This window comes from Macaca fascicularis, chromosome 19 (genome assembly GCF_037993035.2).
Source record: "Macaca fascicularis isolate 582-1 chromosome 19, T2T-MFA8v1.1".
Classification (NCBI taxonomy): domain Eukaryota; kingdom Metazoa; phylum Chordata; class Mammalia; order Primates; family Cercopithecidae; genus Macaca; species Macaca fascicularis.
Window position 1 is genome coordinate 59,825,866 of NC_088393.1, and position 15,957 is coordinate 59,841,822.

The 15,957-nt window shown below is 43.1% G+C and overlaps 1 protein-coding gene and 1 long non-coding RNA gene across 4 annotated transcripts in view; one reads left to right on the forward strand and one right to left on the reverse strand.

The window, feature by feature from the left end:
* The window catches only part of ZNF432 (zinc finger protein 432), a 14,351-nt gene extending 12,316 nt beyond the window's left edge, over window positions 1–2,035 (reverse strand). The window contains exons 1-2 of one of the 3 annotated variants that reach the window (XM_015440948.3): window positions 1,927–2,035; window positions 8–215 (exon numbers count right to left, since the gene is read on the reverse strand). In XM_015440948.3, coding sequence (XP_015296434.1) covers window positions 8–22 — 15 coding nt within the window. In that variant the 5' untranslated portion in view covers window positions 23–215; window positions 1,927–2,035. Of the gene's footprint in view, window positions 1–7; window positions 216–1,727; window positions 1,907–1,926 lie in introns of those variants that run through there. The other 2 variants (XM_015440947.3, XM_015440949.3) reach the window with 2 other exon arrangements.
* Window positions 2,025–15,731, forward strand: LOC107128251 (uncharacterized). The gene is made up of 5 exons (XR_012427925.1): window positions 2,025–2,455; window positions 5,503–7,237; window positions 14,785–14,903; window positions 15,116–15,188; window positions 15,632–15,731. It is a non-coding gene; the product is annotated as an uncharacterized lncRNA (long non-coding RNA).
* Window positions 15,732–15,957: the final 226 nt, after the last annotated feature.

Sequence of the window (15,957 nt, forward strand, 5' to 3'; positions counted from 1 at the left end):
AAGTCACCTGGGCATTGATCATTTTCTTCAGTTGTGGGAAATGGCCAGCACCTGGGATACTCTGTCTTTGTCTCCTCTGGATCTGCCTTAAATTTCTAGTTAGAAAGCTCAGTCACCAGTGAAGAGTGCCCACAAAAATCATTATCTAGGTCCTGGAATCTTCCTCTTTCTTCATTCACTTCTTGTCTCTTCCCAGGGCAGCCAGGACCTGTAGACTGAGGAGCAAAACAACTTTCAGGGGTACATTCACCTTAACACATGACCCTGAATATTTGTCTCTTTATTTGGTTCTCTCAAACCAAAGAAATGCAAGACCCTCAATGAAGGCCAAATGCCTTTCTTCGGTGAAGTGTGGAAGTAACATGAAGAGGAAAGGGGAGGTCACAAAGGCCACACAGCATCATGCCTAAGCAGTAGGTAATTCTCGTATCAGCTTTTTAAATAATGCCATATGGACGGTGAGAAACTGTACATTTTTTCCTTTATACAATGTTACCCTCACACCTCTTTAAAAGTCTTTATATATATTTAAAAGTGTTTATATATGGCCCGGCATGATGGCTCACATCTGTAATCCCAGCACTTTGGGAGGCTGAGGTGGGCGGATCACCTGAGGTCAGGAGTTCAAGACCAGCCTGGTCAACATGGCGAAACACTGTCTCTACTAAAAATAAAAAAAAATTAGCCGGGTGTGATGGCGGGCACCTGTAATCCCAGCTACTCGGAGACTGAGGCAGGAGAATGGCTTGAACTTAGGAGGCGAAGGTTGCAGTGAGCCCAGCCATTGCACTCAAGCCTGGGCGAAAAGAGCAGGACTCCATCTCAAAAAAAAAAAGTGTTTATACACACACTTCAATATGAAGAACAAGAAACACATCAAAAAAAAGAGGGAGACAGAGAGAAGGAATACGAGGTATAAGTACAAATTTAGAAAACAATTCAAAAATATAAATACTGGGAAAATAGCCGCCTTTATATACGAACATACAAAACCTGAAACACCCATAAAAAATATGCAGTACATTTGCAAGAGGAAGGATAAAAATAGGCTCTTATTAATTTGTGCAGCAGTAATAAAAAAAAATACTGTAAATAGAAAGCTTATTCATCCGCACCCTCTCTGCCCCCCCAACAAAACTTTCATTTTCTGCAGGTTCAAGAGCATGGGTTGTCGTGGAAAGCCAGAGGATTAGAAAACTCATCGTGCAGGAGGTACTCGGACCTGAAACTTTTAGGAAATGTTAACGTTCATCAAGTCTGTTCCAGCAGCCAAAGTTTGAGCTCAACACACACACACAGACCCTGCCAGGGCTCTTGTGAAAATACTTCAGTTTTCACTTGTCTCTACACAAAAGGCCACCACCCCGCCAGATTAATACGAAAACCTGGAGTAGATACACATGTACACTGGCTTCCCTTAATGATTCCTCGATCACTGAACCTCAGATTAATCCAGAATGTGAAACAGAAGTCACATTAGTTGAAAAAGCCACCCCACCGATTCTCAATCACTGAGCCCCACAGGGGAGTGACCCGCGAGGACCACAATCCCTGATCTCAGGACTCTTGGTCGTAGATCTACTCAGGCCTTTAATCACTGACCACCAGAGCCTCCATGAGGGACCCCCAAAGATATCCCATCACAGACACCCACCAGGGACTCCTACCAGCTCCCCTCCAAAAGAAAACACCCGCCCCCGCCTCCCCCACGCTGCCGCGCTACCTACACCTTACAGCGCCGCCAACAACGCAGACGCCCTCAGAATGCTCCCTCCCACCGCGTTTCCACGTCCTGACCCACACACTGACCTTACTCTCCCTGGAATCGCTGCGACTTCTTAAAGACTGAACTTACTTCCCTAAAGTTCTTCCACTTCTGGGCCCCTCGCCCAGCTCCCTCCCCACTAAACCTCAAGGGAGGGTCACCCGCGTTTCCATGGAGAGCGGAATGCGGCCTTCCGGCTTTTCCTCAGAAGAAGCATCCGCGCCGGAGTCGCCTCGCCGCTCTGGGGGCGGCCATCTTTGAGTACGTGACGTACAGACGGCACAGGAGCCGCGAGACGCTGTGGACAGAGGCCTCTTAAAACTGTCCGATTTCCAGGCACGTCAGCCGTGGCAGAAAAATGGAGAGATTATCAGAGGCTTGAGTTCACACAGACAGATACGGCGTGTGGGTAAAGTCCTCTGAACAGACAGGGAACAGAATAAGTTGATCTTCTCCTTGCAGGGGCTAGTGAACGGCGCAAACTTCTCAAAGGCCGGAACCCATTATTACCACAAAGGCGCGGCATCAGTTCTTAACGGTCTTGATGGCTGTGGCGTCTCAACTCAATGGAAAATTAAAGTCACCTCTGGGCACCTCAATCACTATTCTAAATGCGAAGCGTTTTAGAGGCCGTATAAAAACTGAATCAAGCGGGATTAGAACAAAAAATAAGCGAGCGGTGCGTTGCAGGTAACCGCGCCGTCAGGCGGGAGTACTGTGGGGGCGGCCATCTTAGGGGAAGTTCGGTGTCCGTAGGGCAGAACGAATGCTCTCTGGGAAGCTTGCGGTGGAACTGGCCCGTGGAATTGTCTTTAGAAGAACAAAACCACCTGGCTTTGTTCTTGACTCTGGAAATGGATCGTTTTCTAGAATTATTTAGGTTGGCAGATTAATTTCCTTCACACAGTTTCCTTGCCCCCACTCCTTTAAAGATAGGAATCTTTAAAGCCAACAATAGTATTGTCAAATACCTTTCATGTTTGAAACCTCTGACTATCGCATCTCTCCGGTTTCTCCTATTATTAAGTGCTTGGGCAATCCAGAATAATCTCCCAATGCTGAAGGCAGCTGATTAATAATTACAGTGCAGAGTCCTTTTTGCCATGTAACATAATATAACCATGGGAATTATTCTGGAGTTGGAGATCTGCCTATGATATGACACTAATGAATATTTTGCAATGAAAAAATACTATTTTTTAAAATTGTCCATATATCTACAGAATTATTACCACAAGTTATGCCTTGTGACGTTTTTTTAGAAGACGCAAGGATGAAAATGTCAACATTTTCAATTGTGTGTTTTCTTTTTAATAATAAAGCATGTGTTCTAATTTACAAAAACCACAATAAAGGTATTTTCATCATGTCAGTCTTGAGGCTGAACAACACTTAACATTCTTTTTCCTTTTACCTGTCTGCCTTCTCCCTTCCCCTACACTCTCTATACCCCACACTCCAGGCTTTGTTCCATCATCTTATGCCTATGGCCCCTTTCCCCTGTACACTCTTATTACTTCCATCTGTCACACAGACACACACTGTCACTCCTCTAAACACTCTAGTGTTAAACAATTGCCACTGATTGTTTTTGACAAGTGCCCTATGGGTAGGAGTGTTCACATAGATAAAGCTGAGTCAAGTCAAATAGAGAAATACTATGAGAATAGACCTATTCAGGCTGCAACACATTTAGTAGTGAAAATTCTGTGGGGATGGAGGCTTTTGGGTGTTTCAGAGCCATTTCTGCCATTTTCAGAGCCATTTCTACCCCCTTAAGTGCAGATAATCTGCTAGGGTGCAGATATTCACTGTTACTGTTGTTAAAAGGTGGTTGCTTTTCAAGGCTACCTTGGAGCAGAGGATATGGGGATAGGATTAGGGCAAGGTAAATACCACAAGGTAAAGCTCACTTGTGGCCGGTGTTGTGAACTTAATTGGCCACTCTAGAAAAGGAACTAACTGGCCCCTAGCCAGGGCCTAAAAACTAGATCTAGATAGCACAAAAAAGTTACATTAAACTTCCTCTAGTGTCCAATCTATCAGATTCCGATCCTGAAGGACTAACTCAGTCTCTCTTCTACTTCATCTCCTTTCTCTCATCTTATAAAAGATATTCTTTGGGAAAACTCTGTTTATTTCACATATAACTCAGCTTTAGCTGGGTCTGGTTCTCTCTTCGAAGATCTTGCCTTTACCACATAACTTCTGCAGCCTCGAAATGCTGAAGATTTCCCAGAAATTTGTTCTAATTCCTAGGGGTTTAACCTACCAGTATCTCCTCTGTATTCATCTTGGCCTTCTCCATAAAATTAGATTTTGCCTAATGTAAGTACAGATATAAAGCTCAAATCCCCTCAGATATTTCCAAAAGAATTTACTTTTACAGAAAAACCTCAGTGACACATGTGGCCTTTTTTGAAGATACTGTAAGAGTGACAGGAACAGAGATAACAGGGCACTCAAGAGCAAAAAACTTCAGAACCTCTCATAATAATTACTTTTTCTATCGCTTCTCGGCCCTTTGGCTAAGATCAAGTGTAATAATTACTTTTTCTCCACATCCCCTCTAGGATGCCTCACCTGTGAGTCTTTTCATATCTTCCTCCTCTACCTATGCAGTGCCCCACCTGCTGGTCTTGTGCTGATCTCTCTCATGGCCCTACCTGCCCCAACAACTTACATTCTTCTCCATTTTAATACAGATCAATTAATTCTTCCAAGAATGTACCCTAAACACTTATATTTATTGTGATTTAGAGAGTATTAAATCCCCTTTTTAAAAAGAATAGTTAGGAATTGCCGGGCGTGGTGGCTCACGCTTGTAATTACGAGGTCAGGAGATTGAGACCATCCTAGCTAACATGGTGAAACCCCGTCTCTACTAAAAATACAAAAAAAAAAAAAAATTAGCCGGGTGTGGTGGCCGGCGCCTGTAGTCCCAGCTACTCAGGAGGCTGAGGCAGGAGAATGGCATGAATCCGGGAGGGGGAGCTTGCAGTAAGCCGAGATCGTGCCACTGTACTCCAGCCTGGGTGACTGAGCAAGACTCCGTCTCAACTTTTGTTTTTTGAGACAGAGTCTCAGTCTGTCGCCCAGGCTGGAGTGCAATGGCGAGATCTCAGCTCACTGCAACCTCCGCCTCCCGCATTCAAGTGATTCTTCTGCCTCAGCCTTCCCAGTAGCTGGGATTATAGGCACCTACCATCATGCCCAACTAATTCTTATATTTTTTGTAGAGACGGGGTTTCACCATGTTGGCCAGATTGGTCTTGAACTCCTGACCTCAGGTGATCCACTCGCTTCTGCCTCCCAAAATGCTGGGAGTACAGGTGTGAGCCACCACGCCCAGCCTATCTATCTATCAATCTTATTTTGAATCACACCTCTGGTCATTTTCAGGAACTATGGAAGTTTCTGTCACCCAGGATGGCATGCAGTGGCATGATCTCAGCTCACTGCAACCTCCGCCTCCTGGGTTGAAGAGATTCTCCTGCCTCAGCCTCCCTAGTTGCTGGGATTACAGGCGTGTGCCATCACGCCTAATTTTTGTATTTTTTGTAGAGACGGGGTTTCACCATGTTGGCCAGGCTGGTCTCAAACTCCTGACCTCAAGTGATCCACCCCCCCCCCAGCCTCCCTAATGAAGCAATATTTAATTAAGATTTCTATCAGTTGGATACTATGCATCAGGATGAGGATAACCTGATTTATTCACCGTTGCTATCCCCACGTAGGTACCACATTAACCAGCTGAAGAAAATCCTGAGACTACAATAGAAATGTGGCTCCTCCATAAGTTTCTGTATTGATGTTCCAAGGATGATGAATGTGTAAACAACTGAATGTGTGCAAAAACATGCAATTTACTTATTTATGATAAGATGAGGAGAATTTGTATTTCTGATCCAGACAAAGCAGAGCCTGGATACAGTGGAGTCACAGCTCATGACAACAAAGGGGCTGACACTTGGAAAACACACAGAAATGAGGGCAACAGTGTTCACCGGCCACCACCTGGGATTATGAAATCGAGCAATACAAGCATGAATGAAGGAGGAGAGGATGTGAAAAGACACAAAGGTGCTCACCAGGACAAGGATACTCTGGGTGACTCTGGACTCGGAGGATCTGGAGGAAACATTATTCCTGTGAATGTGTTGGACTTACTGCTTGTGCCTGTACAAAATGAAAATCCTGGAGCCACTGGACAAGATTATGAGCCCAGAAAATAAAACTTCAGGGAATACAAATAATGCTGCATACAATGGGTCTATAATTTTGTTAAAACCTAGAGAAAGGCCGGGCACGGTGGCTCAAGCCTGTGATCCCAGCACTTTGGGAGGCCGAGACGGGCGGATCACAAGGTCAGGAGATCGAGACCATCCTGGCTAACCCCGTGAAACCCCGTCTCTACTACAAAATACAAAAAACTAGCCGGGCGCGGTGGCAGGCGCCTGCAGTCCCAGCTACTCCGGAGGCTGAGGCAGGAGAGAATGGCATAAACCTGGGAGGCGGAGCTTGCAGTGAGCTGAGATCCAGCCACTGCACTCCAGCCTGGGTGACAGAGAGAGACTCCGTCTCAAAAAAAAAAAAAAAAAAACCTAGAGTAGAACAGTAACCAAAATCTCTTCTTTGTGATGTTTTTGTTGCTGTATGTGACAACCAGATACACGGGAAAAATTTACTACAATGTACAGGATCCAGCAGATGGGAATGGAGTATCCAATGTACTTTGCAGCTTTTACTTTAAGATCCTTCCACCTGGAGTTCATGGGGCTGATCGTTATGGTCTGGAAGACACTCAAGAGGCAGGTGGTGCCAATGGACGTAGTCCTAACCACTCTTTCTACATAGAAAGTATGTTCACATCCAAAACCATTGAAGAAATGTGTCAATCCAAAAGCTGACATTGTCTGGGGAACTCCTTTTGAGAGAAGAAACATGGGGTTTCCAATAATCAAGTGCTTGAGAATCACATCTGTGGACCTCAACCTGGATCCTTTGTAAGAAAGGAATAGATAATAGCAGATAAGAGAGAAGTTGCCTAGGATTTCAACTCTCTTCTGTGATAAGAAGATTATCCTTATTGCCACATCACTGGAATCTATTCTTTCATTCAGCACATGTTCCTTTAAGGATGGTAACAATCATTCTTATGAGAAAATAGCCTTATTGAAGATTCTTGTCATTAACAGTAACTTTCACTGTGTGCTCCGGTGAGGATAGCCAGGTGCACTTAGAAATGGAAAGAATTACCAGGATACTTCATGGAAGTCAGCACTAAGGATGAGGTGCTGTTAACCATGGGAGAAGCAATGACAAGTGATAGCAAACAGAAAAAAAGCATCATCTAACATTTTATGAATAAACTGATGAGGTAGTTATAATGGAAAAAAGACATAACCTCAACCGCTACCAACACTATAGAACAAATTACTTCTGAATGAATTGCTGATCTAAATTTTCATGGTAAGTAATACAATTTCTAGAAAAACAATAATAGTATTCTTGTGGTTTTAGAATAACAAAATGTTTCTCAAGCCACACAAAACACATTAATAATATAGGAAAGATGACAAATTAGGCCATAGTAAAATTAAGAGCTGGCACTGCTAAAAGACACACCACACACACACACACACACACACACACACACACACACACGAGGGGTTTGGAAGAGAGAGATGTATGTACCGTAAAAAAACACAGATTCACACAATAGAGTAAATTATAGTCAAAACATTCCAATAGAAGCTTCAAAAACATTATTCAATTAATAATTTAGAGAAAATGTTCAATGTCCTTATTAATTGTGAGAATTCAAATAACACTACTACCTAATATCATTGTACACCAACCAGAAATCTATAATAAAAATGGTAGGAAATATCAAGTTTTGGAAAAGATGTGGGTAAATCAGGCACTTCATACCAATGGGTGCTAAAAATGGCACAAATATTTTGGAAAACTCTTTGGTAGTACCTACATAACCTGAAGAGATACAAACCTAGGTCTCAACAATTACACTCTTTTTTTTTGTTTTTGTTTTTTGTTTTTTGTTTTTTGTTTTGTTGAGGCAGTCTCGCTCTGTCGCCCAGGCTGGAGTGCAGTGGCCAGATCTCAGCTCACTGCAAGCTCCGCCTCCCGGGTTCACGCCATTCTCCTGCCTCAGCCTCCGGAGTAGCTGGGACTACAGGCGCCTGCCACCTCGCCCGGCTAGTTTTTTGTATTTTTTTAGTAGAGACGGGGTTTCACCGTGTTAGCCAGGATGGTCTCGATCTCCTGACCTCGTGATCCGCCCGTCTCGGCCTCCCAAAGTGCTGGGATTACAGGCTTGAGCCACCGCGCCCGGCCTCAACAATTACACTCTTACAAATATACCCCAAATAAATTTCTATCTCTATCTATATCTATATATATACACCACCAAAAGATTAATTCAAGAATTTATATACCAGCACTAGTCATAATACCCCAAACTATAGACCATCCACATAGTAAAATGACTCAGTGATATCCACACAATGGAATCCTTTAAGGCAATGCTAATGTATGCCAACAATACATTCACAAAAATCATATAGAATAAAAACAAGGCAAGTATAAGATAAACTAAAAAAACAGGAAAAGTGATCTAATCTCTTAAATGTTAGAATAGATGTAAACCTATGTCCCAATGCCGCTTCTACAAAAACCCAACCGAACTGTAGCCTTGGGCCAGGCATGGTGGCTGACGCCTGTAATCTCAGCACTTTGGGGAGCCAAGGTGGTGGATCATGTGAAGTCAGGAATCAAGGTCAGCCTGGCCAACATGGTGAAACACCATCTCTACTGAAAATACAAAAATTAGCCGATGTGGTAGCGTGCGTCTTATAATTCTGGGTGCTTAGGAGGCTGAGGCAGGAGAAGCGCTTGAACTCCGGAGGCGGAGGTTGCAGTGAGCCTAGATCACAACACTACACTGCAGCCTGGGAGACAGAATAAGGCTCTGTCTCAAAAAAAAAAAAAAAAAAAAAAGAAAAAGTACTTGATCCCAATAATTCACATTAGATGTCACTGAACTCATTTGTACAATTAAATGCAAATTAATTTAGAAGTGATGATGAAGAAATAGGAAAATCTACTTTATCAATATTGACCCCAGCAATGATAGGAAGCCTGAACAGAAATCTATCCCTAGAAGAAAGAGATATATTTGTAACAGTCTTTCACAAATAAAAACAACAGCATCAAATGATTTAAATGGCAGATTCTACCATTTTTTTTAATATCACATAAGCCAACAATTGATACTTTCCCCCCCCCCAAGAAAAAGAACACTCACTGGCTATGTAATTAATGAAGAAATACAAAATTTAGCGGTCAAAATTGATTCTTTGGGTTTTCAAACAGACAAAGTTAGCAAATAAGTAGAAATTGCAGCTCAAGGTGCAGTGGGATGAAGCGGTTACCAGTGCACTATGTACCTACTTTGCAGTGTTTTAAGATACAGTATGGGCCAGGTGAAGTGGCTCATGACTGTAATCCCAGCACTTTGGGAGGCCAAGGCAGGCAGATCACCTGAGAGGCCAGGAGTTCGAGACCAGCCTGGACAACATGGTGAAACCCCGTCCTTATTAAAAATACAAAAATTAGCCAGGTGTGGTAGTAAGTACCTGTAATCCCAGCTACTTAGGGACTGAGGCAGGAGATTTGCTTGAACTCGGGAGGCAGAGGTTGCAGTGAGATCATGCCATTGCACTCCAGCCCGGGCAAAAAGAGCAAAACTCTATCTGAAGAAGAAAAAAAAAAAATTAGCTGGGCATGGTGATGCATGCCTGTAGTCCTAGGGAGGCTGGAGCGAGAAGATCGCTTGAGCCCAGGAGTTCAAGACCAGCCAGGGCAACATGACAAAACCCTGTCTCTACCAAAAACAAAACAAACAAAAAAAGATACAATATGGTATAAACTTGAGAGCATGGGAAGTAGCAGATAACACACATACAACTATTTTCCAAATTATCATGCCTCATGTCATCAGGGCACCTTCTCTTTTGTTGATATGGCAGAGAGTCTTTATTGATTAAAGGAAAGGATCACTCTGCAGGATGACCATGTTACATGAATAGCAGACCGGAACATTAAGAGAATGAGATTTTCATTGGAGTAGAATGATAGGTTACCTATCTGCATATATGGTAGACAAAAAATGCATGTATGGTAGACAAAAAAAAAATGTAAGGAGAATGATAGTCACCTTCTACTTTGAAAAGTAATAGTTGTGGCCAGGCACACTGGCGTATGCCTGTAATACCAGCACTTTGGGAGGCTGAGGCTGGTGGATCACCTGAGGTCAGGAGTTCGAGACCAAACTGACCAACATGGAGAAATTCCCGTCTCTACTAAAAATACAAAATTAGACGGACATGGTGGCACATGCCTGTAATCCCAGCTACTCGGGAGGCAAAGGCAGGAGAATCGCTTGAACCCAGGAGACGGAGGTTGCAGCGAGCCCAGATGGCACCATTGCACTCCAGCCTGGGCAATAAGAGGGAAACTCCGTCACACACACAAAGTAATAGTTGTATATCATATTAATGAAAATTAGTCTTATTCTTGGAAACTAAAAAGACAGCAGTTATTACAGAGGGCATTTTATTCGAAAGAAGCAGAAGAGTGTTCATGTGTAGGATTCATATTTGGCTACTGAAATTGCATTTTAGTATTGATTTATAATGGATGTATTAATCAGTAAAATGTAATTGCTTGTTTTGCAACCTGGAACAAATCATGTGCCTTACATCAACCAAAGCAAGTTCTGCCTCACTGGGGCACTTCATAATAAATATTAGTAATACATCACGAAGTGCTGAAGGTTGAATGCCACCTATAACAAGTTTTTTCATATTAGATGAATTCAACCAGGATACAATTTTGCGAATATATGCTTATAATTTGCACTTGAGCTATTCTCTCTGAGTGTGCCCCAGGACATTTTTGTGGAAATACCATGCAGTGCAATTTCAGACTCTGAGCATCTAAAACCTGCCTCAGTATTCATGAATATTCACTATATGATTATATTTCTACATGCCTTTGTATGTACTAAGATCAGTGGCTTGCATTTGCCTTGACTTTTATGTGTGGTAAAAATAAAAATATGGCAAGTATATACAAATATTAGGAAGTGGTCCAGGTGTGGGGACTCATACCTGTAATCCCAGCACTTTGGGAGGCCGAGGCAGGTGGATCACATGAGTTCAGAAGTTTGAGACCAGCCTGAACAACACGGTGAAACCGTGTCTCTACTAAAAATACAAAAATTAGCTGGGTGTGGTGGCGCATGCCTGTAATCCCAGCTATTTGGGAGGCTGAGGCAGAAGAATCACTTGAACCTGGGAGACAGAGTTTGCAGTGAGCTGAGATTGCACCACTGTGCTCCAGCCTGGGCGACAGAGTGAGACGCAGTCTTAAAAAAAAAAAAACATTAAAAAATGTAATATATATATATATTATATACATGAAAATAATTAGGGAATAAGAATTTCTTATTTGTGCTTAGAATACATAGTGAAGTAAACAGAAAAAAAAAAAAAATACATAGTGAATTTGAAAAGATTAAATGTTAGGACAGGCACGGTGGCTCATGGCTGTAATCCTAGCACTTTGGAAGGTTGAGGCAGGAGGATTGCTTGAGCCCAAAAGTCCAAGACCAGCCTGGGCAACATGATGAAACCACCATCTCCACAAAACATACTAATATCAGCTGGGCATGGTGGCGCACACCTGTAGTCCCAGCTACTTGGGAGGCTGAGCCAGGAGCATCGATTGAGCCCAGGAGGCAGAGGCTGCAGTGAGTTGAGATGACATCGTTGCACTCCAGCCTAGGAAACATAGCAAGACTCTGTGAAAAAAACAAAAAACAAAACAAAACAAAAACAGAAACAGTGCTAGACTCTGTCTTAAAAAATAATAATAAATTTTTTTAAAAAAGATTAATGGAGCCGGGCGCGGTGGCTCAAGCCTGTAATCCCAGCACTTTGGGAGGCCGAGACGGGCGGATCACGAGGTCAGGAGATCGAGACCATCCTGGCTAACACCGTGAAACCCCGTCTCTACTAAAAATACAAAAAACTAGCCGGGCGAGGTGGTGGGCGCCTGTAGTCCCAGCTACTCCGGAGGCTGAGGCAGGAGAATGGCATGGGCCCGGGAGGCGGAGCTTGCAGTGAGCTGAGATCCGGCCACTGCACTCCAGCCCGGGCTACAGAGCAAGACTCCGTCTCAAAAAAAAAAAAAAGATTAATGGGCCAGGGTTGTGGGTCATGTCTGTAGGTCATGTCTGTAATCCCAGCACTTTGGGAGGCTGAGGCGGGTGGATCACCATCCTGGTGGTCATCCATCCTGGCCAAGATGGCAAAACCCAGTCTTTACTAAAAATACAAAATTTAGCTGGTGTGGTGGTACACACCTGCAATCTCAACCAACTGAGGCTGGTGGATCACCTGAGGTCAGGAGTTCGAGACCAAACTGACCAACATGGAGAAATTCCCGTCTCTACTAAAAATACAAAATTAGACGGACATGGTTGAGGCTGAGGCACGAGAATTGCTTGAACCCGATAGGCAGAGGTTACAGTGAACAGAGATCGTGCCACTGCTCTCCAGCCCTGGGCCACAGAGTGAGACTTAGTCTCAAAAAAAAAAAAAAAAAAAAAAGTTAATGTTCCCTCTGAATAAACATACACAATGGGATATCTTGCGGGGTAGGTAAAGTAGAAACTTTATATATTCAACCCAAAACATATTTTGTTAATTTGCACTGGGGGCACTCCACTAGAACAGGATGGAACCCCACCCACGTTTGGATGCTGGGACTGATGATGTCACATAGTGAAGTATCATATTTGTTACATAATGAGACTCTGGAAAGAGCAGAAGACTTCCCAAGCTGGTTCAAAAGTGGCTTGTGAGAGCAGGAAAATGTGTTGTTGACTATGGTTAAGGAGTAGGGCTAGGGTAAAGGTACCCAGGCATGTCTTGAACTTCCAGCATATACCAAAGAAGGGAGCACTCAGGCTTTATTATCGACTTGCCCAAATGGGCAAAATAGAAAAAGTGGTGTGGCTTAAAAGATATCAGTAATCAATCAAAAAGTAGATTCAGATTCTTTAATCCAACACTGAATGTTTACTCTTGAAACTCTTGACTTCTAGGTTGAGAAAGCCTCAATTTCCTCATGCTAAAACCTTATACATGTCCTTTCTTCCAGCATAAATAGGACCCTTTACACAATATAATTGTTGAAAGTGCTTCCAAAATACTGCTTAGACAAATTGTCTACAATATTTTTACACTTGAATTGTGAAAATTAATGTTTATAAGACAATAAAAATTAACAAAAAAGTCATTTTTCAAAAAGCTATAAAAATTTCTACATGAGGTTATCATAATAAGCATGGTACTCTATAATAATTTCTCAACTATAGCAAAGCTCCATTTTATTTATTTACTTATTTATTTAGAGATGTAGTTTCACTCCTGTCGCCCAGGCTGGAGTGCAGTGGCGTGATCTTGGCTTACGGCAACCTCCACCTCATGGATTCAAGCGATTCTCCCGCCTCAGCCTCCTGAGTAGCTGGGATCACAGGCACCTGCCACCACCCCCAGCTAATCTGTATATTTCTAGTAGAGACGGGGTTTTGCCATATTGGCCAAGCTGGTTTCAAACTCCTGACCTCAAGTGATCCACCCGCCTCGGCCTCCCAAAGTGCTAGGATTACAGGCGTAAGCCACTGCTCCCGGTCTATTTATTTATTTTTAAATAGAGATGGGGTTTCACCATGTTCCCCAGGCTGGTCTCAAACTCCTGGGTTCAAGCAATGTTCCCACCGTGGTCTCCCAAAGTGCTGGGATTATAGGTGCGAGCCACTACACCTGCCCAAAACTTACTTTTTAAAATACTTTTTAAAAACAATTATACACTTTCCTAGAAATCACTTAACCCAATTTATAGATTTACATTTCTTCCCTTGTACTTAAATGAAAAACTTGAAGGATCCATAAATCAAGGTGGTATTTTTAGATTTGTGTGGCAAAAAATATGTACAGAGAACTGACAGATAAAAAGGATGTGCTCTATCAATATGTAGAGGGTCTCTTACATTTTAAGTTCCATGAAATAATTCGAATGATACAAGATAATGAACTGAAATTGTATAATGCAGAAGCAAGAGCTCTGTTGCTAATGTGCAAGTATATCACCGGGATTTTTAAAACATAACATGCTAATTATACCTTAAAATATATTTCTCCCAGTCTGGGCAACATGACGAAACCCCATCTCTACAAAAAATACAAAATTAACCAGGTGTGGTGGCGTGGGCCTGCGGTCCTGAGGCAGGAGAATAGGGTCTGGAGGCAGAAAACCTAAGGCTGTTTCGTGCTAACTTCCTTGAACTAAATTGAAGGGAAACCCCTAACTTTCCACACCTAAGTAACAAAAGAACCAGAGACTACTCCCTTTGCAAACCTCTACCTTGTCTGCGTGGCAGGTGGGAAATTAAAAGTACCTCTGATTGATTGCTTTTTGCTTTTACTTTTACAAAGTAAAGACCTTTGTAACTTTACTTCAGCCTCTGATTGGTTGACTGATTGCAGGCCATTTTATTTATATGAGGAGACCACCAAGCGGCCAATGGGAAAGCTGCAGTAGTCATTTGGACCCAAGAAGATTCTATATCCCGGCCACTGCTAGGGCTTGTTCCCACACTGTGGAGTGTACTTTCATTTTCAGTAAATTCCTGTTTTTGTTCTTTTGATGCTGCATTCTTTCCTTGCTTTGCTGGGTGTTTTTTCCAGTTCTTTGTTCAAAATGCCAAGAACCTGAACAACTTGCAATCAAGACCCTCTACTGGTAACATATTTTGGTGAGCTAGCCAGGAGAGAAAGTAGGTCCAAAGTTTGGGATTTCTTTTTCTCCTTTCCCCTTTTACATACAGGGAAGTCTTTGTCTAGGTTCTCTTTTCCTTTCCAACTCAGGACCCTCGGTGGACAGCGCCTGAGCACGAAGACAACTGCAAGTTTCTGGCCAGGGCCATTCTCCGGTGAAACTGAAAGGTTTCTGTGTGGAAGTGCCTGACTGCCACCGCTTGGTTCAGGTGAGAAACCTGAGTCCTATTCCTTTTTTTCTTTTTCTGAGTTCTTTTCCTTTTCTCCTTTTTCAGTCTTTCAGCAGCCGTTTTCTAGTAGCTCCTTGGTAATTGGGGGGAACTGACTGGGGCCACTCTCTGGTGGTCTCTGAAGGCCAAGGAGTGAACAGGGATGGCTGCCCCGCCCAGAAGGGGAAAAGACTCTTTTCTGTCCTTTTCAGTAATAGTCCCTGATCCCTATGTGTGATGCAGTTGGCAGCAGTAGCTCATCCAGGGCGAACTCACAGGTTTCAGGTGACTTAAGCTTCTTTTACTTATGCTAAATTCTTCCCTTCCCTCATTCAACTGGCCAAGGACAGAAAACCCACCTAACTATGGAAAAAAGGTTATACAAGTCAGAGGGTCTGGGCATATCGTAGGTGGTCTGTGTGGTGCATGGTGGTGGAGGGAATTCATGAAAGGGAATTTATTATTGCCCAAGTTGAGAGGGTTAAAGAGTTGCTTTAAGTGGGATAGAAAAACTTGTCAGGTCCTCAGTGGTGGAGAGAACCATTCCAAAGCGGTGCCAGCACCCATCTAAGGTCAGAGATGTCTGACAGACTAAGTTGGAGCCCTAAAGGGGGGATGCTCCCAGGGACCCCACTCTGGGCCCAGAATTTTTCCAGGGGGATGCCCCAGGTAAAATTTGGGTCACCTAATGAGCCCTCCACTTTTTAAAGTCCTCTTCTCTTTTCCAGACCACTATGGGCAACTTCTCTACCTCTTCCACCTGATTCCATGCTTGGCTATATCCTCAACCATTGAAATAAATTTGACCCTGACACTCTAAAGACAAAATGTGTAATTTTTTTTTGTGCAACATTGTCTGTCCCCATTATGAACTGCCCAGCCTGGAACAATGGGCAGTCACTGGCAGCCTTAATTATGACATCATCCTGCCATTAGACCTATTTTGCAAGAGGCAGGGCAAATGGTCAGAAATCCCATATGCACAGGCTTTTATGACCCTATACCAAAACCTAACAATCTGTGAAACTCCCAGAACCCACCTCCCCCTCCAACC